The sequence below is a fragment of the Saimiri boliviensis genome, chromosome 1 (genome assembly GCF_048565385.1).
Source record: "Saimiri boliviensis isolate mSaiBol1 chromosome 1, mSaiBol1.pri, whole genome shotgun sequence".
NCBI classification, from domain to species: Eukaryota; Metazoa; Chordata; class Mammalia; order Primates; family Cebidae; genus Saimiri; species Saimiri boliviensis.
The window spans coordinates 31,366,680-31,392,163 of NC_133449.1; the positions used below are offsets into that span (position 1 = coordinate 31,366,680).

At 38.2% G+C, this 25,484-nt stretch overlaps 1 protein-coding gene across 1 annotated transcript in view; it reads right to left on the bottom strand.

The window, feature by feature from the left end:
• Positions 1–24,804, bottom strand: part of SRD5A2 (steroid 5 alpha-reductase 2) — a 60,546-nt gene extending 35,742 nt beyond the window's left edge. Inside the window, exon 1 of the mRNA XM_003943978.4 lies at positions 24,524–24,804. Coding sequence (XP_003944027.1) covers positions 24,524–24,804 — 281 coding nt within the window. The remainder of the gene's footprint in view (positions 1–24,523) is intronic.
• Positions 24,805–25,484: the final 680 nt, after the last annotated feature.

A 25,484-nucleotide genomic window follows, 5' to 3' on the forward strand; every position in this document is an offset into this window, starting at 1 on the left:
TATGTACCACATTTTCCCTATCCAGTCTGTCATCGTTGGGCATTTGGGTTGGTTCCAGGTCTTTGCTATTGTAAACAGTGCTGCAATGAACATTCGTGTGCACGTGTCCTTGTAGTAGAATGATTTATAATCCTTTGGATATATACCCAGTAATGGGATTGCTGGGTCAAATGGGATTTCTATTTCTAGATCCTTGAGGAATCGCCACACTGTCTTCCACAATGGTTGAATTAATTTACATTCCCACCAACAGTGTAAAAGTGTTCCTATTTCTCCACATCCTCTCCAGCATCTGTTGTTTCCCGATTTTTTAATGATCGCCATTCTAATTGGTGTGAGATGGTATCTCAATGTGGTTTTGATTTGCATTTCTCTGATGACCAGTGATGATGAGCATTTTTTCATATGTTTGTTGGCCTCCTGTATGTCTTCTTTTGTAAAGTATCTGTTCATATCCTTCGCCCATTTTTGAATAGGCTTGTTTGTTTTTTTCTTGTAGATCTGTTTTAGTTCTTTGTAAATTCTGGATATCAGCCCCTTGTCAGATGGGTAGGCTGCAAAAATTTTTTCCCATTCTGTTGGTTGCCGATTCACTCTACTGACTGTTTCTTTTGCCGTGCAGAAGCTGTGGAGTTTGATTAGGTCCCACTTGTCTATTTTGGCTTTTGTTGCCATTGCTTTTAGCGTTTTGGTCATGAAGTCCTTGCCTATACCTATGTCCTGAATGGTTTTGCCTAGATTTTCTTCTAAGGTTTTTATGGTATTAGGTCTGATATTTAAGTCTTTAATCCATCGGGAGTTAATTTTGGTGTAAGGTGTCAGGAAGGGGTCCTGTTTCTGCTTTCTGCACATGGCTAGCCAGTTTTCCCAACACCATTTATTAAACAGGGAGTCCTTTCCCCGTTGCTTGTTTTTGTCAGGTTTGCCGAAGATCAGATGGTTGTGGGTATGTTGTATTTCCTCTGAGACCTCTGTTCTGTTCCATTGGTCTATATCTCTGTTTTGGTACCAGTACCATGCTGTTTTGATTACTGTAGCCTTGTAGTATAGTTTGAAGTCCAGTAGTGTGATGCCTCCTGCTTTGTTCTTTTTGCTTACAATTGACTTGGCTATGTGGGCTCTCTTTTGGTTCCATATGAAGTTTAAGGTGTTTTTTTCCAGTTCTGTGAAGAAGGTCATTGGTAGCTTGATGGGAATAGCGTTGAATCTGTAAATTACTTTGGGCAGTATGGCCATTTTCACGATGTTGATTCTTCCTAACCATGAACATGGAATGTTTCTCCATCTGTTTGTATCCTCTCTTATTTCGTTCAGCAATGGCTTGTAGTTCTCCTTGAAGAGGTCCTTTACGTTCCTTGTTAGTTGTATTGCTAGGTACTTTATTTTCTTTGTAGCAATTGTGAATGGCAGTTCGTTCTTGATTTGGCTCTCTTGAAGTGTATTACTGGTGTATAGGAATGCTTGTGATTTTTGCACGTTGATTTTGTATCCTGAGACTTTGCTGATGTTGTTTATCAGTTTCAGGAGATTTTGGGCTGAGATGATGGGATCTTCCAGATATACAATCATGTCATCTGCAAATAAAGACAATTTGATTTCCTCCTTTCCAATTTGGATACCCTTTATTTCTTTTTCTTGCCTGACTGCTCTGGCTAGTACTTCCAGTACTATATTGAATAGGAGTGGTGAGAGAGGCATACTTTTAAAATTCATAGATCAAAGATGCAGTTTGGAGGCAAATAGAAAACTACATTGATATTTGATTTGGTTTTGTAACCACTTTACAAAATAAACTAGGTAATTTATTTAATAATTTTCAATATCTCCAAAATAGAGATATTCTGGCCCAGATGGCTTTACTGGAGAATTCTACCAAACATTTAAAGAATTTCTTTGTGATTTCTTCCAAAAATAGAAGAATTTCCCAATTCATTTTATAAAGCTTGTATTATCACAAAAAAAAAGGCAGATAAAAAAAAAGACAAAGACAGTGTAAAGAAGAACAAGGGAAAAAATTACAGAATACTAGTCCCCATAAAAAAAAATGACACAAAAACATTTAACAAACAGAATTCAGCAATTCTATAAAAAGAATTATATAATATGACCAACTGGGGATATATTTCAGAGATGCAAGGCTGGTATATTTAAAATCAATTGATGTAACCCACCATATTAACAGAATTTAAAAAAGAAATAACCTGATCATATCAATTTAAAATTTTATAAAATTCAACACCTATTTATGATAAAATTATAAGGAATAGAAAATAGGAGTAGAGGAAAACTTCCTCAACTTGATAAAGAACATCTACAGCTAACATTATACCAAATAGTCAATGACTGAATGCTTTTTTCTTAAGATTGTGAGCAAGACAAACATGCATTCTTACTCCTTTTATTCAACCAAGTGCTAGAAATTGTAGTCAGTGTAATGAGGTAAGAAAAGAATTTAAGCCTACAGATTAGAAAAGAAGAAATAAAAGTAATTTGCAAATAACATGATTATCTATGTGAAAAATCCCCAAAGTAAATGGAAAAAACCCCTCACTCCTAATAAATTATTTCAGTGAATTTGCAGGTTACAAAATATACAATTAAATTTCTATTTGCTAGTAACGAATATATTGACACTGAAACTTTAAAATACTATACAATTTACAATGACTCCCAAACTATGATATTTATTTGTTAACCTAACCAAACATGTACAAGAGTTCTATAGTGAAAATGCCAAAGAATTAATAAAATAAAAGATCTCTTTAACATGGTGACATGTCATGGTCATGGATTAAAACACAGTAATAATATTAATTATCTCCCAAAGTGACAATGCAATTCTTATTAAATCCCATAAATTTTTTTATAAATATAGACATTCTAAAACTTATGCATGCTCCTCAACTTACAATGAGATTTCCTCCTAATAAAACCATTGTTTTTAATATATCACAAGTTGAAAATACACTTAATACACCTAATCCACCAAATATAACATTTTAGCCTTGCCTTACCTTAACTTACTCAGATGACTTACATTATCCTACAGTTTGGCAAAATAATCTAGCACAAAGCCTATTTTATAATAAAGTGTTGAATATGTCATATACTTTATTGAACAATACTGTGCTCAAAGTGAGAAACAGAACAGTTGTGTGTATACTCAAAATATGGTTTTTACTGAATGCATTTTACTTTCACACCTTTATAAAGTCAAAAAATTTTAAGTAGAACCATTGAATTTCAGGAACCATCTGTACATGGAAAGTCAAAGGAACTTGGATAACTAAAATAACTGGAAAAAAAAAAACAATAAAGAGTAATTATCCTACCAGACTTAACACATTAAATAGTTACAGTGATTAAGACTATGTGCTGCTGGTGGAGAGATAGACACATAGATTGACAAAACAGAATATAGAACCCAGAAGGAAAACCACAAAAATAGGCTTAAATATTTTTTTATAAAGGTGCAAAAGCAATTCAATGGAGGAAAATTAGCCTTTCAATCAGGAGAAAATACTCAGTATCTAGGATTAAGCAAGAGGTCTTGGGCTTGACACCAAAAGCACCATCCATAAAAGGAAAATTTATAAATTGGACTTCATCAAAATTTAAAACTTGTGCATTTCAGGAGAGGGATATCAGCAGGATGGTAAAATAGGTAATCCCACCCCTCCTTATTCCACAGAAACATCAAGCCAGCAATAATATACACACCAAAATACCTTTACTAGACTACTTTTATGAGAAGTTTCAAGTATCCTAGATGAGCATAAAATGATGAACAGCCACATTAAAACAAAAAGAACCAAACAAATTCTAGATCTGAAGAATCTAATTGCTGAAAAAAAAAAAAAATAGAAAACTTCAAAAACAGAATTGATCAAACCAAAGAAGGAATCAGTGAAATCAAAGACAAGTTATTTGAAATTATCCAGTTAGAGGTGCAAAAGAAAAAAGAATGAAAGAGTTAAGAAAGCCTAAGGGACACATGAGATACTATCAAGAGAACAAATACATATATTATGGTGATTCTAGGAGAGCAGAAAGACAAAAGGACAAAAAGCTTATTTAAACAAATGATTACTGAAATTTTTCCTAAATTCCAAAAGGGAAATGAACACTCAATAATTCTTATACAAGAAAGACGAGAAGAAGAAAGGCACACAGAGGAGGAAGTAATATGAAGATGGAGCAAAGAGGGATGTAACCACAAGCCAAGGAATGCCAATAGCCACCAGAAGCTGAAAGAGAAAAGGAGATTTTTCTTCAGAGCTTCCAGAGGAATTGTGGCCCTAATGATACATTAATTTCAGACTTCTGGCCTTCAGAATAGTAAGAGTAAGATTTTTTTCCATTTTGAGGTAATTTACAGCAGGAAGTTAATATAACTTGTTGGAGTAATATTAAACCATTGAGATCAATTTCAGTTCAAACATCCAGTAAGGGAAATGTCAGCAAAGGACCACAGACAGCTAATATTTATGTATTGCTTACTATGCTCCAGGTAATGTTCTAAGTACTTTGCCCATATTAACTCATTTAATCTTTATAACAATCCTAGAAGACAGGTATTTTTATTCCCTTTTATACAGAAAGAAACTGAGGCACAATTAGATTAAATTAGCCCAAAGTTCATAGTTATGAGATATCAGAGTTGGGATTCCGGTCTAGGTGGCACTGATTCCAGAGTTTCTGCTCTCTAGTATTTTCCTCTATTGCAGTCACATGTCCAACCATCAGAAGATTACACTGCTGGTTGCAGAAGCAAATCACCTGAGTGGCTTTAGAAATATTAAAGGAGGTCAGGTCCAGTGGCTCACACCTGTAATCCCAGCACTTTGGGAGGCCGAAGTGGGCAGATCACCTGAGGTCAGGAGTCTGAGACTGACCTGGGCAACATGGTGAAACCCCATTTTTACTAAAAACACAAAAATTAGCTGGGCATGGTGGCAGACGCCTATAATCCCAGCTACTTGGGAGGCTGAGGTGGGAGAATCGCTTAGACCTGGAAGATAAAGATTGCAGTGAGCTGACATAACACCACTGCACTCCAGGCTGGGCAACAGAGCAAAACTCCACCTCAAAAAAAAAAAAAAAAAAAGAAAAGAAAAAAAGAAATATTAAAGGGGCGAAATCACCCTGAAGACAAATTAATCATAATCTCGGTCACACGACTTTGAGCAGTATTCATTTTTAAGGGTTCCCCAGATGATTTTAATGTGCAGCCAGGTTAAAAGTCAATGACATAATGATGACTACCAGAGGCAGATTTAATTAATTTGTCTAAATCTGCATTGCTTAGATGTTTTGGCTTTTCCAAAGTCTACATCTACACAGAAAAACTGTACTGCAAAACCTAGTAAAAGGCTTAACTCAGTAAAACCATATTTTTTTCCTTCTAATTGCCTACTTGGCCGATGTTTATCAAGGGTTGTACATAGGAAAAACTCAATGTGAAGGCTACCTAGTAATCAATTATTTGTTTTAATTTTGGTATTGAGGGAGTAGAAATGGAGAACGAAAAACTGGAGATAAAGTAGAAGTGGGTGAAAAATGGAAATTCACCCACATCCCCAGAATCTGTTCTGGCCAACTCTGGTCTGGACACTTGTGACCTAGAAATCCAGAGTACAGCACCTTGGGGACTCGATTCTGGAACTGCCCTAGAGCAAACTCAAAAGCTGTTATTGCTTCTAAAACAGGACCAACTTTCTTATATTCTCCTGAACAAAAAGGAATTCATCATGAAAGCAGCCTCCTAGAGCCTGCTCCAGGCCTGACACAAGTCAGTGCTGCTTGACCTTCTGATGCAGAGTCTGAGGTTGAACAATCAGAGACAGGGCTAGTGCTATCTCACTTTTAGATCAGCACTGTAAAGGACTTCAGAAACTAAGCTCTACAGCGTCTAAATCTGCCTATACTAATGGATTTTAAAGCTTTTTAGCCATGGAGCACTTTCTTAAATGGAAATCTTACTTGGAAGGCCAGCAAATAAAAATCAGGGGGGAGTAAAAAAAAAAATCAGGGGGGAGTTTCCATACTTGAAGAGAATCTGAACCCCAATTGGCCAGACCTTTAATGTAGGAAAATACAAAGAGCCTTTGGCCAAGAGATAGCCAGGTAAACATCAAGAACTGCTCTGCCATTGTACATAATTCTAGTAACAAGGGATCTATTTGGTTATCCCTTGACCTGTCCTGCTCTGAAGTGTGCCTAGTGTTAATTTCCCAGGCTGCCATAACAAATTGCCACAGACTGAGTGGCTTAAATAAACAGAAATGTATTATCTCACATCCCTCTTTTTCTTAATGATGGCTAATATCTTCCAGTTCTGAAGGCAGGAAGTAGGAGATCAAGGGGTTGGCAGAGCCATGCTTCCTCTAAAGGATCTGGGGAGGAGTCCTTCCTTGAGTGTTCCTGGCTTCTGGCAATGGTCTGCAATCCTTGGCATTTCTTGGCTTGTCATTGCATCACTCCAATGTTTGCCTCTGTCTTCAGATGGCCATCTTCCTGGTATTTCTCTGCATTTGTGTCTGTTTCTCTCCTCTTATGAGAGCACCAGTCACACTGGATTTAGAACCTACCTTAATCCAATATGACCTCATCTTAACTACAGTCATGAATCATAATGATATTTCAGTCAATGGCAGATTACATACACAACTATTGTTTCGTAAGATTATTGTGCCCTAATTACCTATAGTATTCAGTACAGTAACATGCTGTACAGGTTTGTAGCCTGGGAGCAATCAGCTATACTATAGTCTAGGTGTGTAGGAGACTATACCATCCAGGTATGTGTGAGTACACTCTATGATGTTTGCACAGTGATGAAATCACCTAACAACACATGACTCAGAATGCATCCCTGATGTCAAGCAATGCATGACATCACAAAGACCCTATTTCCAAATAAGGTCATAGTCTAAGATTCTAGGAAAAACACGAATTTAGGAGAGACAAGCTTCAACCCAATACACAGCTTCAGTCCTACCTCTGAACTTGTTAATATGGCTGAACCCCACTACCATAGCCAGATCTCCCCCAGCAGCTTCCCTGACACCAGATACCCGTGGCTCTGGTTTTTTGCTTCCATCAGCTTTTATTGCCTAAATGTTTGAGCTCCCAAACTGTTTGATCTCCAGGCTCCAGATGTTGCCACTCTGGCTTGACCTGCTGCCGAGTCCAAAATAGAATGTTTTCTTGCATGTTTTCCTTTCTGGGATTTTAATCAAGAAAAAAACAATTAAGCTCTCTGCAGAAAATCCTAAGGTGTCTTTCCAGAAAGATTGCCCTGGAAACCACTCTTTAACTCATTCAACTTCCCTCTTTTATATTAATGATGGCTAATATAAATTGTTTTTAGAAAGTGTTTCTTAAGTGATATCACATTTTAACATGAGTCATGCCAGAACCTACCATTTTTCTTTTTAAAAAACTCTTTATTCTTTGAATAAAATTTGCATAAAACAAAGAATGTTGATTTGTATTTTATTTTTATTTTAGTTATTCACAATTTGCTCCAAAAAAAGGAAAAAAAAAGATTAAGGCCATACATAAAGATGTATAAAGTCCTGCAAGATGGCCTAAAATTTAAAGAAAAAGGAGGCAAATGAAAGTAAAGATATAAAGTAAGGTGAATTGATTAATGAAGTTAGCACCTAGACTCTATGTCAACAAGTCAGGTATGTTTGTCTATTCAATACAACAAAAATTTAACTATGAACTTTCTAGTAATGAATACATCAGTGCACATAAGTAAAAGTAAAAAACCAACACACACACACACACACACACACACACACACACACACACACACAGAGCCAAGCAACACACTCCCAACCACCAAAGTCAGCTCTGAAGAGTAATCTCACAGTTTCCTCCAGGAACTGTTAGGATTTAAGTAGAACGGGGTGGTTTGTGAGATTACACATAGAACTTCATCAGTTTTTTAAAAACTGTATATTCCTAACAATATCTATGTACACACCAATACCCCTTATTTTAAAAAAAAGTCACTGACCAGTGGGAATGAAGTATTTTAGGTAGGTAATTGGATAGGTGCTCCAGGATATTCTATGACACATGATTAGTATATATGACCTCTTTCTGAAGACCTGGCCCTATATCCACTAATAGGACATTCCATTCTTTTTTCACCTTGTTGCTACTGCTATTTAGAAATCTGTCAAGCAATCACTGCCTTTGATGTAAGCATCTAGATAGACTGTGGGGATAGGGAAAGAGGTCTGACCAATGAAACTAAAACCAAGATGGTCTAAGGGTGTCTAGAGGCTCTATCTCCTGTCCTTCTTCCCTTGATTTTTCTTCTACATCTCACAGTTCCCTGAAGTTCTCTAGTATTTTTTGTATTTCTGTTTAACTATCCTAGGCAATAGCACTGATTCTTAAAAAGTCCTTGTTTTTTGAGAACAGGCACCTAATTTCAGGCTCCTAGTCTTTGGGTGTAACTTGTTCAATGCTTTGCCCAATGCTTTGCCCCTGGAAAACCTGCATCAGCACTCTCTCTTCTTTTCCCATCTTTTTTCCTGTGCCTCCTTTCTCCTTTCTCAACTTCTCTTCTTTTTACTGCTGTATCTCCTTCCAATCTCTTTCCTCATCTCCTTTTATTCCCTTTCCCTATTCTTTTATGCATCTGCTTTTCTTCTTCATACCCTTGCCCTCTCTCTGAGTAGCCTCTCTATAATCCTATAGCCCTACAGAGCTTGTCACACATTACTTCATGACTTTGTTTCTCAGTCTCTCTACAAGAATGGAAAGAGACCAAAAAAAAAACTGAAGGGAGACAAACCAAAAAACTGGATACCAATTTTAGGGAGATCAGGAGATACAGTATCCAAGGGCTGTGCAGAGAAAGGCAGCAACCCATCTAGTTTCCTGGATGGGTGCCATCCCTAAAATGTTACTCAAAGTCCCCAAAATATTATTTTATAAATTCAAGAATCAAATCTTCTATAACCGATCCCATTCCTAGAAAAGCAATAGAGAAGTGCCTCCCTGGGGAAAGCATAGTGATTCCCTCTGCATCTGATCCCTTTTTCTAAAATGAAGGCTCAATGCCTTTCCAAGACCTCAATAATAATGCAATGATATTTGTAAAAGAGCACACCTGACTCCTCTCTAAGTGTGCCCTAATGACACAAATATTAAGTTAGCAATATGAAAATGGCTGTTATAACTGCATTCCATGTGTTTACAAAATTAGTGACATGAAAGATAGAAACAAAGAACAAAATCCAAAATTCTAGAGATGAAAACTACAATCAATATCTGAGATAAAAATACCAGAGATGACATTAACAACAGATAAGACACTGTAGAATAAAAGATTATAAACTTGAAGAATAGCAATAGAAATTACCCAAATGAAGCACAGAGGAAAAAAAAAAAAAACGATGTAGGTTTCATAGATACTTTCCTGAATAAAAGAAAGGAGAAGGGTATGAGGGGGTGGAGGGGGGAAGAAATGAAGAATAGTGTATGAAAACCATCCAATTTTGATGAAAGTCTTAAACTCACAGATACAAGAAGTTTAAAGAACCCCAGAATAAGAAATATAAATACACCAAGGAATATAGTAACCAAGCTTCTCAAAACCAGTGATAAAACAGAAATGTTAAAAGCAGGCAAAGTTAAGAAGACATGCTAAGTACAGAGGACAAGGATAAGGGCAAGAACAGCTTTCTTGTTGGAAACAACACAAGCAAGATGACAGTGGAATATCTTTAAAGTAAATGAAAGAAAGCAGCTGTCAATCTGTAATGCTATATCCTGGAATTTTATATTTTAAAAAACAAAGAAGAAACAAAAACACTTTCAGAAATACAAAATCTGATTTCGAGTAACAGAAAAAATGATACCGCATAGAAACATAAATCAACCCTCAAAAATAAAAAACATCAAATATGGCAACCACATAAGTAAATATACAAGCTTTTTACTATTTTATTTAAAACTGTTTAAAAGATAATTGGCTATTTAAACAAAAATAATAGTAATAAGCTGATGCTTTTATAGCAGATATATAAGTAAAACAACAACAATAACATAAGGGCAAGAGGGAAGAAATGGAAGCATATTATTTCAGATTTTTATACCATACTTGAAGTGGTATAATATCACCTTAAGGTAGGCTGATAAATTTAAGATATAGGCAATAAATCTTTAAGCAAATTAACAAAAGAAGAAAAGAAAGAGCTACAATGGATAAACCAACAACAATATAAATTGAAATAAAATAACACAATTCAAAAGATGGAATATTAATAGGAAATAGGAACAAATAACAGAGACACAAATGGAAACAAATAGCAAGATTATAGACGTAATCCAAACTATATAAATAATCTCATTAAATGTAAACATTCTAATGTCTCAGTTAAAAATCAGAAATTGTCAGAATGGCAGAGGGGAAAAGAAAACTTCAATAGTATGCCACCTTCAAGACACACACATTAAATCTAAAGACAGAAACAGATTAAAAGTAAAATGTTGGGAAAAACACAAATACATATACCATGTTAACCCTAGTAAAAAGAAATCTGTAGTGGCTACATTAACATCCGACAAAAGTAGATTTCAAAGCAAAATATTACCAAGAATAAAGAAGATTATTTCATCATGATGAAAGAATCAATTCATCGAGGGCATAACAATTCCAAATGTCTATGCATACAATAATAGACCTTCAAAATACATGAAGCAAAAACTGATAGAACTGTAAGAAAAAAAGGCAAGTCTTCAATTTTAATCAGACATCTCAATACTCTTCTCTCAATAATTAGTAGAATAGGTAGAAAGAAAATCATCAAGATATAGAAATTTGAAGCACACTAACAATCAAAATAACCTATGGACATTTTTAGAACACTCCCCCTCTTAGCAGTATACACATTCTTTTCATGTTTACACAGAACAATTATTATGATTGATAGATCAAATTCTGGACCATAAAACAAGTTTTAAAAGGACATATGTCATACAAAGTATGCTCTCTACCCACAGTGGAATTAAATTAGAAATGAATACAGAATACGCCTGGAAATTTCCTAAATATTTGGAAACAAAATAACATCCTTCTAAATACCCGACGGATATGAGAATGAATCAAAAGACAAATTAAAATATTTGAAATAAATTAAAATGGAAACAATATATCAGAATTTGTGAGGTGCCATGAAACAGTATTTAGGATGAAATTCACAGCAATAAATGCCAATATTACAAGAAAGAGAAAGTCTCCATTTATAACCATGGTTTCCACTTAAGAAAATAGAAAAAGGAGAGCAAATTGAACTCAGAATAAGCATAAGAAATGACATAATAAAGATCAAAACAGAAAGCAATTAAATGAAAACAAAATCAATAGTGAAACTCAATGAAATAAAAATCTAGATCTGAGATGATCAAAAAAATTTCTAAAGCTCTAGTCAAAAATATCTGGAAAAAAGTAAGAAAACAAAATTTACCATGATTAAGGATGAAAGAGATGAGATTCTCACAGATTCAAAATATTAAAAGGATAATAGTTTGGACTTTGCCAGGTACTGCTTTGCTGGGTAATGTACGTACTTTGCTCAGTAACATGATTACATGTTAAGGGATCTTCAACATCTTGATTCAAAGAAGAAATAGAAAGATGACAATTTCAGAAGTGAATGGTGCCATAGCAGCTCAGTGGGGGAGATTTCACACATGAAGGATAACTTCTAAATCTCTCATTGCAGTAACATCTTAATGGGGTGTCATATCTCTGCTCAGATTTAATTGCATGGTCATTTTGTAAGGTACATCTTAAAATCTTGTAAAACAGCATTATTTCTTCTATTAGGTATAATAGTTAAATCATTAAATACTTTAATAATACTACAAGAAAAAAATATATACCTAAAGTATCAGCTATTTACATCACTTTATATTCCAATCATGGTCAATTTTCATTATACATGTCAACACAGATTAATTCAGAGTGTACTCTTTAGGTGTTACTTTTTAACTAAATGGCTTTATATATTTATTTCCATACATATAATCCATGAAATTAATATTTTTGAAGTATATATGATAATTTAATCATACTGATTACAAGCAATCCCTAGTTGTAAAGCGTTTAGGTAACTTCCAGGGTTTCACAGTTGTGAACAATAGCACTATAACTTTGTATAGACTGATTTCTTTCTTTTGGATTATTTCCCTTGATTAGAATTCCTGGCCCTCCTCCTACATCCTCAAAAAAGTGAAACAGTTTTTCAGCACTTGTTGAACATTGTCAGATTAACTTCACAGAAAGTTTGAACAATTCTCAGTGACACAGGGCCATATGTATATATATATATACACATATATATACCAGTTTTCTTATTTTTATTGAAGTAAATTACTATACAGTCAACTGAACATATTTAAAGTGTGCAATTTGGTAGCCATATATATATATATATATATATCCATGAAGCCATGTGACATAAAAGTAATGAACATATCCATCACAACAAAAGGTTCTTCATACCCTTTGTAGTTCTTCTACCTTCTTGTTCCTCTTGTGTCCTCAGGAAACCACTGATGTATTTTATGTCACCATAGAATTTTATATAAACATAATCATAAAGCATGAACTCTTTCTAGTTTTTGGGTTCTACAACTAAAGCTACTACAAACATTTGTATACAAGTCTCTGTGTCACAGGATCCCTGGTGTGTCACTTCACCAGCTGGAAACCTCTGTGGCCAGAGGTGCCTTCTGCGTGAGAATTGCTAATGCCCACTGGGCTCAATCTGCCCACTCAGTCTGGCAGGCTGCACTTGGCTTGTGCTACAGGCCTGGACCCCACACCTGTCAAGGGTGAGCCAGGCACTGAATGATGAGGAGTGTGTGAGTGAGTGCCAGCTCCATGTGAGGCTGTGGCTGGACCAGATGTACCACAAGTGGCTTCCACTGTAGGCATTCACATCTGGATGAGGAGAACATGGTGGTGCCTGGAAACTTGGAGATGTCAGGAACCACAAAGCACCAAAGAGGGTGTTACAGCCCTGGCTCAGGGATCCCCTAGTTCTGGGCTCCCCAAAGGGCCACAGCTCCTCTCTCCTTCTTGTTACCTGCAATGCGATAAGCAAGAGGGCATATTTCAGCCCTGTTTGTGTTACAGCTCTTTGAGTACCCCCATTCGGCAGGTCCTCAGTTCTTGTCCCATATCCAGGAAGAAAGAGGTATGCAGACAACTGGAGGATGAGCAAGACAGAGAGGAGCTTCAGTGAGTGACAGACCGGATCTTGGGAGACTGAACGTAGGTAGCTCCTTCCCACAGATAGTAGTCCTGACTTTTGTCCAAGTCTGTCTGAAACCAGAGTTTTTATGGGCTCAGAAGGGAGGCAGTACATGCTGGTTGGTCCATGGGCAACCATGAGTAGGCTCAGAAAAAGCACCATAAATTGTCACTCTGGGCCACTGACTCCACACAGAACTGATAGCCCAGCCCTCAGGTTTTAGGCCATCCTGGCTTGAAGGTTGGGTTTCACCTGGGACCTGCTTCTTACTCCCCAGGAGCCTGTCTGCCTTCTGCCACCATCCACATGCCATCCATGCTCATGCCAAGAGGTCCCTGCAGGCCTGAGCCAAGCTAACCTCAGCCCCTACTTGCCCCCACTCCTATGTTCATCAGCACCCTAAGTCTGGAGGGTGCCAAGGAGGCAGGGGGCTGATGTGTCAATGCTGCCCTGAGTGTGTGCACTCCAGGCTGGGCTGCAACAGCACTTGGACTCAGCCACAACTTTGCTCTGTTCCAGAGCAGTCATCTAGAACAGAGAGAGGTCAAGGAGTGGGAGCAGGCATTTCCAAGCCTGTAGGGGCAGGGGGGCTTCCCAGGCCCCTGAGAGCACAAGAAAGCCCGGGTTCAAAGCCATGGCTGAGCAGCTACAGCTTCTCCCAGGAGCACTGGGCTTTTGCCACCCCCCATCAACTTGGTAGGGGGTGGGGCTCATGCTTGTTCCCAGCCATGACAGCTCTGCAGAGTGCGCAGCCCTAGCCAATTCTCTCCCATTGCAGCCACCCCAGATGGGATGCTGCTATCATCATTTGTATGAACACATGCCTTTAGTTTTCTTAGAAAAACAAATAGAAATGCAATGGCTAGATTATATGATAGGTATATGTATATCATAGGTATATGTTTCACTTTTCAAGAAACTGTCAAACAATTTCCCAAAGTGGTTGTCATTTAAATTCCCATCAACAATTTATGAGAGTTCTCGTTATTCCACATCCCCAAAAACACTAGGTATGTTCAGTATTTTTTATTTTAGCCATTCTATCAGACACATAGTGATACCCCACTGTGGTTTAATTTGCATTTACCCTAATCGCTTATAATAAGGATCTTTTCATGTTCTTATTTGCCAGCCATATGTTTTCTTTGTCAAAGTATCTGTTCATATAATTTTCCTACTTTTAAAGTTAAGGTCCAAAGGCAGTTCATTGGAGAAAAGGTAGTATTTTCAACAAATGGCACTAAAACAATTGGCTGTCCACATGCAAAACAAACAAACAAAAATCTTTCATTCACACCTGTAATTCTACTTTAAAATTTAATTCAAAATGTATCATAGATCTAAAAGTAAAACCTAAAACTACAAGTCTTGTAGAAGGAAATATAAGAGAAAATCCCTGTGATCTTAGATTAGGCAAAAATGTTTTAGATACGACATTAAAAGCCAAAGAAAAATAGAAAAATGAGACTTCATCAAAATTAAAAATTTCTGATTTTCAAAAGACAGTTAAGACAAATTCTACCAGATGTATAACGAAGAGCTGGTACCATTTCTACTTAAACTATTCCAAAAAACTGAAGAAGAAGGACTCCTCCCCAACTCATTCTATGAGGCCAGCATCATCCTGACACCAAAACCTCTCAGAGACACAACAAAAAAGAAAACATCAGGCCAATAAACATCAAGGCAAAAATCTTCAACAAAACACTGGCAAACTGAATCTGGTAGGACATCAAAAATCTAATCCACTACAATCAAGCAGGCTTTATACCCGGGATGCAAGGTTGAGTCAATATATGCAAATCAATAAATGTGATACACATAAACAGAAATAAGAACAAAAACTACATGATTATCTTAATAGATACAGACAAGGCTTTCAATAAAATTAAACATCTCATCATGTTAAAAATCCTCAACAAATGGGGCATTGAAGAAACATAATTCAAAATAACAAGAGCCATCAATGACAAACCCACAGCTAACATCATACTGAATAGGCAAAAGCTGGAAGCATTCTCAATGAAAACCAGAACAAGATAAGGATACCCTCTCTCACTGCTCCTATTCAATATAGTACTGGAAATCCTGACCAGACCAATCTGGTAAGAGAAAGAAATAAAAGGCATCTAAATAGAAAGAGAGGAGGTTAAACTATCCCTGTTTGCAGATGATGTAATTCTATACCTGAAACATCCCGCATAGGCTCTGCCCAAAAGCTTCTCAGTCTGCTAAACAACTTCAGTAAAGTTTCAGGATACAAAATCAATGTACAAAAGTTACTAGCATTTCTATACACCAACAACTTCCAAACTGACAGCCAAATAAAGAGTGCAATCCCATTTATACCTGCAACAAAGAGAATAAAATACCTAGGAATACAACTAACCAGGGAAGTGAAAGATCTCTGCAATGAGAATTATGAAACACTGATGAAAGAAATTAGAGATGACACAAACAGAAAAAATATTCCATGCTCAAAAATATTCCATGGATGGAATCAATATTGTTAAAATGGCCATACAGCTCAAATCAATTTACAGATTCAATGCTATTCCTATCCAACTACCAATGACATTCTTCACAGAATTAGAAAAGAACTATTTTAAAATTCACATGGAATCAAAAAAAGAGCCCAAATAGCCAAGGCAATCCTAATCAAAAAGAACAAAGCTGGAGGCATCGTATTACCTGACTTCAAACTACATTACAAGGCTACAGTAACCAAAACAGCATGGCACTGGTACAAAGCCAGGCCTATCAACCAATGGAACAGGATGGAGAGCCCAGAAACAATACTGCACACCTACAACCATCTCATATTTAATAAAGTTGACAAAAACAACCAATGGGGAAAGGATTCCCTATTCAAACTGGTGCTGGGATAACTGGCTAGCCATATGCAGAAAATTGAAACTGGACCTCTACCTTACACCATATACAAAAATCAACTCAAGATGAACTAAAGACTTCAATGTAAAACCTAAAACTAAAACACCCTAGAAGAAAACCTAAAAAATGTCATTCTGGACATAGGCCCTGGCAAAGACTTCATGACAAAGACACCAAAAGCAATTGCAACAAAATCAAAAATTGACAAATAGGGCCTAATTAAACTAAAGAACTTCTGCACAGGAAAAAAAAAAAAGCAACTATCACAAGAGTAAACATACAACCTACAGAATGGAAAAAAAAATCTGAAAACTGCATCTGACAAAGATCTAATATCCAGCATCTACAACTTAAACTAATTCACAAGCAAAACCAAACAATCCATTTAAAAGTGGGCAAAGGACACAAACAAATATTTTTCAAAAAAGACATATGCAGCCAAGAAGAATATGAAAAAATGCTCTGCATCAAATGTAAATCAAAACCACCATGAAATACTATCTCACATCAATAAGAATGGCTATTATTAAGAAGTCAAAAATAATAAATGTTGTAAAGGTTGTGGAGAAAAGAGAATGCCTATACACGGCTAGGGGGAATTTCTCAAATAATTTAAAACAGAATCACCACTCAACTCAGCAATTCCACTATTGAGTATATCCCCCAAATAAATATATATTGTTCTACCATAAAGAGACAGGCATATGTATGCTCATTGCAGCAGTATTCACAACAGCAAAGACATGAAATCAACCTAAATATCCATCAATGGTGGACTGGAGAAAGAAAATGTGGTACATATACACCATGGAATATTATGCAACCATAAAAAATGAGATCATGTCCTTTGCAGGCCATTGGCAAACTAACACAGAAACAGAAAACCAACTGCATATCCTCACTTATAAATGGGAGCTAAACACCAAGTACATATGGATACAAGGAGAACAACAGAATTGGGATCTACTTGATGGTAGAGAATGGAAGGAGGGTGAGGATCAAAAAAATACCTATCAGGTACTATGCTTATTACTGGGGTGATGAAATAATCTGTACACCAAACCCCTGAGACATGTAGTTTACTTCTATAACAAAACTACATATGTAACCTTGAACCTAAAAGACAATTTTCTAAAAAACAAAAGACAGTTAAGAGAATAAAAAAGAAAAGCCACAAATGGAGAGAAAATATTTGCTAAGTTTATACCTGGCAAAATACCTCTATCCAGAATATACTAAAAACTTTTAAAACTCAATAATATGAAAACAAACAATCCAATACACTGGAACTTAGACTTGTTTATCACAAATTTGTTGGCAAGTAAAGAACATTGACTAAGAGCATGAGACACAGAGTTAAGTTCTGAAAGATAACTCTGTAAGATTGTATACTGCTGATATAACAGGACAGGCAGAGAGGCAAGAGAGAACCAGAGTCTGTACATGAAAAAAATCTTGAGATGTTTCATGGTCAGAGAGAAAAAAATATCAAAAGCAGATTAACCTGTTTTCTTCACAGTAACTTCTAGGATTAACCTCAACAATATGGAGCAAATATAAGAAAAAAACTTGAAAATGGCCCAGACTCTAATTTAAGACTTGGGTAGTAGGACTAGATAATATGGCATAGTTATAGACGATGTTTGAAATCTTCTAAAAGTGGAGAAAAATTTAAGACCGAGTATACAGAGTATAAGGCAAATTTAAGTCACAGATTACCAAATGGGCCCCTTTTCCCAACAGATGTCACATCCCCACCCAGAAATCTGGGAATAGGCCATTTTTCAAGGACCAGGTCAAGTCTCCCATCCTCACTCCCACTCACTCCACCAATGTTCTGCACTGCAATCACTTGTAAAATAGCACTAATAACAGGGATTGTCTCAAGGACAAAATGAGATAACCAATGTAAAGCACGTAATATAATCCCTGGAACACCCAGTGCTCAATAAATATTGGTTTCCCTTCTCTCCCTTCTATAACCAAATGGAAGACAAATTGCACTGTTGGCCCTAGTTCAGAGGTTTTTAAAATGTAGAGCTCCTATCTTGAGCTGAGTCTTGTTAAAGACTCCTGGGTTGAGCACAGAAACTTTTTAAACAACTTGAATCCAGACTTTGATGTCCTTATTGCCATACATGGCAGGGAGTCAATGGTAGGACGGGAGATACTCGAAGTGCCAGAAATAAGTTGCCAGGCTGTGGCAAAATTCAGGAAGTAGACAACTTTTGCATTCTATCTAGTAACAAAAAATATTTATGCTCCCCCTCCAACTGGCTGAGGGCCCTTCACTAGAGCATCACTGCAAGTCTTTCCACTGTCCCTCACTCGTTTCTTCTCAGGCAACAAAACATGAATTACCTGCTGGATCAATCTGACAGCAGGACCTGCCAAAGGATGCGTACAGCTCAGTCCTTCTGCTGCCTTTTGAGAACAGGCACTAATGTGAGAGGCCTGTGGTTGCCCAGCCGTGATTGTAGCTAAGTATTTCTGAGGTACAGTGTTAGAGGCCCACATGATCTAAAATAAAAGCCGCAGTCCCACAAACCAGCTTTACCAGTAATAAAAGGTGGTAAATATGTCTCTAGTTGCCTAATTCCTGGATCTCTCAGGGAGCCCCTGGCAGTGGCCCATACCAACCAGGCCTCTTTCCCTCTCATTTTACATTTTCCCACCTGCCTGATACTCTCTGACATTGCTGCCACCCAAGTTTCACACCAGAAAGAGTGAGAAGCACACAATGAAAGTTCTTTCCTGCCTTCTTTTTAGAGGGCAATCACTAGGCATTGTACTCCTGTGACTCCTATAAGACCTATCATAATTCTGAGCATGTAGAACTCTGATAAAGATCAGAAGCCCTGGCTTTAAGCTCCACTCTGCCCTTTCTTGCCATGTAATTTGGTACATGTCACTTTGCCAGTCTGAATCCTTGAATTCTAATTGCAATGAATTCCAATTGTAATTCTTTATTTTGTTTGTTCTTTTTAAGTGACATTAAATTGGATTTTAAATGAACAAGAAGTTGGTTCTTTCTTCAGTGTGGTTAAAGTGAAATGGTCACGATCCCTAAAGCTGGTTTATATACATAGCTATATATTTTTCAGATGTACTTATGATGTCATTCCAAAATGAAAACTACAAGAGTCCTACTATTTTCCCATAAGGGTTCAAACAAAAAACTTGAAACCCAAGAATTCACAGAAAGCAATGTTTACTATCAAGTCCCCACTTACATGTAGCAGAAATTTTCTAAAATGTGCCCATTGCTTTGCTATAGAATATAACCAAATTTTATTATAGAATTAATTACCAGAGCACTGAATGTAAAGCTATGCCATTCATAGTTTTCTTAAGAAGGGATTGGTAAACTGTGGTCTACAGGCCAAATATGGCCCACTGCTTGATTTTGTAAATAAAGCTTTATTGGACTACAACCACATTCATCTGTTTATATAATGTCTGTAGCTGCTTTCCTGCTATAACAGTAGAGGTGAGTTGCTGCAATAGAATTCATGACCTGGCTTTTTACAGAAAATGTTTGCTGGCTCTCATTCTAAAAAATCCTTCAGTTAATCTTAATTGATCCAAATTATGCCTCAGGGACATCCTTAACACATGATCAAGTGACCACAGAAATATTTCTTATCTTGTTTGGTCTTTTTTTTATCTTAATCTGTAAAAGGAGAGATTTTTTTTTTATCTTAATCTGTAAGAGGAGAGTCTATTGTTTCCAATCTAGGTATTAATTCTCATACTGATTCTCAGCAAATGAGTAGTTTCCTTAGAGAGGTTTGATTACTTCTGAATGGTTGTGACACCTGCACCTCTCATGAAATAAGAGAAGCATTGGCAGGGCCCATGAGGAGACTCAGTTTCCAACTCCTGCTTTGCCCCTAACTGACCCAACCTTTGGTGCTTTGCTTCTGTAAAACGACGAGGCTGGACAGATGAGAATTACATTTCCTTAGAACAGAGAATTAATGATCCAGTGTGTGAAATGCCTCAAGGAAAGCCACACTGGCTACTATGAAAGCCCAAGGAACAGCATCACAACTGGATTTAGGGAGAAGAAAAGACTCAGACAAGGCTTCTTGGAGGAAATGATGCCTGACCTGAATCTTGAAGGATGAGAAGTTCTGCTGGAGAATGAACTCACCAATAAAGCAAAAAGGCATTTTATTGAGGCCATGATTTTATCTGGACAATTAAGAAAATGTTTTAGCATCTAAACCTTAGGGAATATCTCTCTGAATTAAAGCAGACTCTAATGCGTGCATTATGCTCTGCTTCTAGGTGTAATCATGAATGTTACACTGCCCAAAACCTTTTCACAATGTAGTCACCTTTTTCTAGAAAAAAAAAAAAAATGTTTCTTTGTGTCTTGTTCATTCAGTTATCAAAGTCCCATCAAAGTATTGAAAAAGACATCAGCTACCACATGCATAAGTGGTATGACTGACCGCTGTATGGAACACCAAGACTTTTTGTGAAAGCGAAGATCAATCAGAGTTTGGACAAAGGGTCATTCCACAGCTGTAATCACAGCCAACAAGAGGTGAGATAACTCTTGACTTCAAATAACTTTGGCAGTGGGATTAGGCAATATGCTTAGGCAGCAGTCACTTTCATGTGGCTAAACAACCCAGCAGCCACAACAATAGATTCTGAAGGGAGGAAAGTTATCTGAATTGACCTAACTATGCAATCTCAGCAATGATGATTCCCAAGTAATTGCTGCTAGCTCTCCTACAATACTGTCTGTACTGTTGTTGTAAGTAGAGTTCATTCATGCATTCAACAAATGTTAGTGAGTACAAACTATGTCCCAGCTCTTCGTATACACTGGAGATACAACCATTAAAAAGTGAAACGAAAACCCTTGACCCTGTGAAGTCTACAGTCTTGTGCATCATCTTTGCATTGAGAAAAATGTAACAAGTTTTAACTTCCATTCAATAGGACATATTGCTGCTCTGCACAGTCCCCAATGGACATTTTGCAAAAGAGTCTGAACCAAACCTGAGCCACCGTTCCTCCTTGTCTCTCCATCTTATTCTCTGTCATAGCAACACACAGGACAAGATAAAACCAAGAGAGCCTGATGCTTCTTCCTTAATGCAACCTTATTATCAAGCCAAATGACTTTTTAAACCTCAAAACAGATATGTGTGAATATCAAGACCCTAAAGAATGCTCATAACCTTTGAACCACTTCTGGGAATCCTGACTAAGAAGGCAGACTAGCTTTTGAAAAGAATTTAGATGCAATAAGTGCACATCACAGCTTCAATGAACCTAGCCCCACCCCAAGACAAATTAAATGCCCAACTATAAATGAATGTATAGGTAAATTATTGTTTTTACATTAGATGAAATCAGCAGATTTTAAGAAATCTATGATAATGAGGGAAAGTACTCACTATAAAATGTTAGGTAATTAAACAGAACAAAAAACCATATGTTCAACATAACAAGCATGCGTGAAAATCTACTAAGAAAAAAGATTTGATAGATAGGGACACGGATGAACCTGGAAACCATCATTCTCAGCAAACTAACACAGGAACAGAAAATCAAACACTGCACGTTTGCACTTAAAGGCGGTTGTTGAACAGTAACACATGGACACAGGGAGGGGAGCATCACACACTGGAGTCTGTGAGAGGGAACTGGGGGAGGGGCAGTGGGGGGTGGGGAGTTGGGGAGGGATAACATGGGGAGAAATGCCAGACAGAAGTGATGGGGAGGAAGGCAGCAAACCACATTGCCATGTATGTACCTATGCAACCATCTTGCATGTTCTTCACATGTACCCCAAAATCTAAAATGCAATAAAATATATATTTTTTAAAAAAAATAAAGTGAAAAAAAAATTTCTAAAGCATTAACATTTAATATACTTAGATGCTGTAATTATGATTCATTTTTCATTAGGAAAAATGATTTTTAGAATAAAAAATTTAAATAATTTTAAGCATACAGTTTTAAAAAGCAAGAATGAGGTCTCATTTATTCAACAAGTATAAAAGAGTTTATTATCATACCTGAAGAGCCTCAGATCTGGATTCACACTGCCTGGGTTTGAACTCTGATTCCTCCTTACTGTGTGACCTTGGGCAAGCAAGCTATTTAACCTCTTCTTGCTCCAGTTTCCCACCTGCACCTCCAGTGCCTACCTAAATGGGTTGGTAGGAGGATGAGTGAACAATTTACTTGAAGTGTTTGGCACAGAGTGTAACACCCAGTAAGCACTCAAATGCCTCAGTGGCCTCATAGAAAGAGTTCAAACAACAGGAAAGATAAACATCATATCCCAATGCCTCAGGGACAAGTAATTCAGAGCTGTACTTCTAGTGGGCAATTTCCCTCGGGCAGAATCAATCTCCAAGACCTTTGCTAATATTTTTAAGTTTCTTCCAAAGAAGGACGGTAAGTAGATATTTCTTTTATGTGTAATTACTCCTTCGGTTTTTTTTTTTTTTTAATGTACTGGTCATAATTTATTGTGCAAAGTGCCTTTCGATTTCAAAAACAAGCCTACACATTATGTTAATAGAATTGTCATAAAACACTAATCATTACTCTAAGATTAAATGACCTCATAAAAATATTGTTTATGTTGCCAACATACAGTGGTTAATTTAAAGATAAAAATAATTGTTGATAAAAATCACGTTTCTCTGTCAAATGTCTATTCAAAAATCAGTGAAATAAAAAACTAATCTCTTATCTCCTGTATCCAACATCCTTCTTTCTGTGCAAATTAAACTATCTAAATATGAGTAAAATAAAATCTGTGTAAAATAATCTTGTTCACAATAGACTTTTAGTAAATATTTGTTGAAAAGATCAATTTAGTTCTTATTGCTTAACAATAGACAATATCTGACTTTTTGAAAGAGTGAGAATTCAGTTAAGATTGCATAAATATTGAGTCTTGACCAATAAAGAAGATTCAGAGGATAAGAGGGAATTAAGAAAGAAAGATTGAAATTTGTCTCTGACACCTTCTCTCGAAATGAGACATCACTTTTTCTTTATGAGAGAGACTATGCCAGAGGCATTCTTTATCCTAATTTCTAATCCAAACTTTTTGATCTTTTGACCCTAGGAATCTTCTACTCAAAATAAGGCAGTTCTTCTTCAAAGTTTTGATTTTGTTTGCTAACCTTTCTCTGTTTATGGGATCTGTTCCTTTCTTGCATGGAATATCTGCCTACTTAAAATGGCTAAAAGGTCTTAAACCTCGGAGATTCACAGGCTCAGATTTGAATCTTAGTGCGCACCAGCTGGATTGTCTTCTTTCAGTCCCATAACCTTACTCAGCCTCAGTTCCTTTGTAAAGTGGACATAATAAATAATCTCTCAAAAGGTTACAATAGAGTTAAGTTAAACCATAGATACTAAACGATTGGGCATGATAGGCAATTTAACAACGTGTTTATTCTTCCCTTTCCCTGTGACACTTTGCTGAGGCTGGACAATCTTTCTGTGAACCCTGACATTCCTCGGTCTCTTTCCTGTCTTTCCTTCCCAGAGCAGAAGGTAAAGTTCTCCTGAACTCGTATATATATATATATTTTTTTTAATCTAGAGGAACACTTGAGCTCTATGTTAACTTTCATCCACTCACAATTCAGGTCCCAGGGAAACTGGAAAGGTAGATGAATTAGTGGTGTGCTTGGTCCCTTTTGAGAAGGGCCTAAGAAGCAGGGACCCTTGCTTAAGTCAGTGGGATCTCAGTATATTCTCTTGACCATCTTTGAAATCTGGATTTGGGCTCTGCCCACCTTCCTTCTTAGACCCGAAAAGACTAAATCTGTGAGCTGCGTTTTCCGCAGGAGATGCCAAATGCGTAAGACTCTCCCAAGATCCCAGAAATAACATATTAACATTATGTTAATATGTCCCCACCCGGCAAGGAAAAGGTGAAGGAAGAAAGAGAAGCGGGGCGGGGTGCGAGATGCCACAGGTACCTGCGGATTAAGGAACAGTCCTAGCCAATAGCTCTGCCCAGTCTGAGCTTTCCAGCTCGCCTCTCGCCTTTCGCCTCTCGCCCGCAGCGCCTTTCTCTGGAGCAGCCAGAGCATTTGGAGCGGCTGAGAGGGGATGAGGTCCCGGGGGAGTCAAGGCGGTGTCTGTCCCGCAGCCGCTTCTCAAATCTCTAGCGTCCAGCCCCGGCCCGGCCCCCGCCAGGTTCGCCCCGCAAGCTACCCTCAGCGTTCCTCGCAGCGCCCCGCGCTGCCTCCTTGGCGTTCCTAGGTGCGCGCTTCGCGCTGCGCTCCTGGACGCCGGGAGCGGGCAGTGCTCTGCACTTGGCGGCCGCAGGGGAAAAACGCTACCTGTAGAAGTAATGTAAGCAGAAGAAGCCCAGAAGCACCGGCCCAGGTGGCCCGAAGAGGGAGAGCGGCTGACGGGCGAGGATCCCAGCGGGCACCACGAAGGAGGGTAGCTCCTGCAGGAACCAGGCGGCTGGGGCGGACAGGCTGGTAGCCGCGGGCGTCAGGATCTCCGTGTGCTTCCCGTAGCTGGCGGGCTTCGCGAAGTACAAGACCAGTGCCCCGAAGGCGGCCAAAGTGACGCTGCCTGCCAGCACTGGGCTCTGTTGGCACTGAACCCCCATCGCGCCGCGTTCCCCGCCGGTGGCCGCTGCCCTAGCACAAGAGAGCGCGGACCCCTTTATGGAGTGCGAGACACCACCCCATGTCCGCCCCCCTCGGCCTTGGCTCCCGCCCCTCCATCCTGCCTCCCACCCCGGCGCGGCCAGCCCTGGCTCGGCTTCGCAGGAATACCCCTTTCTCAGGGATTCAGCCAAGGGAGACAGGGAGGACGAAGGTTTCCTTAGTTCCACAAGGTGTCTGCGCCCGCGCGCCCGCCCTCTCCACCGCTTTATATTCACCTCCGCCTTAGGCTGCCCTTCGATATCTTGTTCCTCAACTATTACCTTCTGATGCGGCAACTTGTGGAACTAAGACACTGGAAGAAAAACCCACGGAGACAATTCAGCTGGGGTGGTTCTCCCGCCCCAACACACACCCTCTGTGCAGTCCGTAGCCACTCAGCCCCACCCTCGAACACCCCAGCCGGGGTCTTTCCAGCTCCTCCGGTTCCTTATGCACCTTCACTCCCCCACCGCTCCTACCCAACCTTGTGACCTTCCTTGGACTCTGAACCATCTCGGCTCTTTGAGCGTCTGCCAGCCCCTCTGCTCTGGGGCGCCGCGATCCTTAGCCACTCTCAGCATCAGTGCCAGCTCTGCCCCACCACGCGCGCCAAGCAGGTACCAGTCTCTCCCTGCCCTAA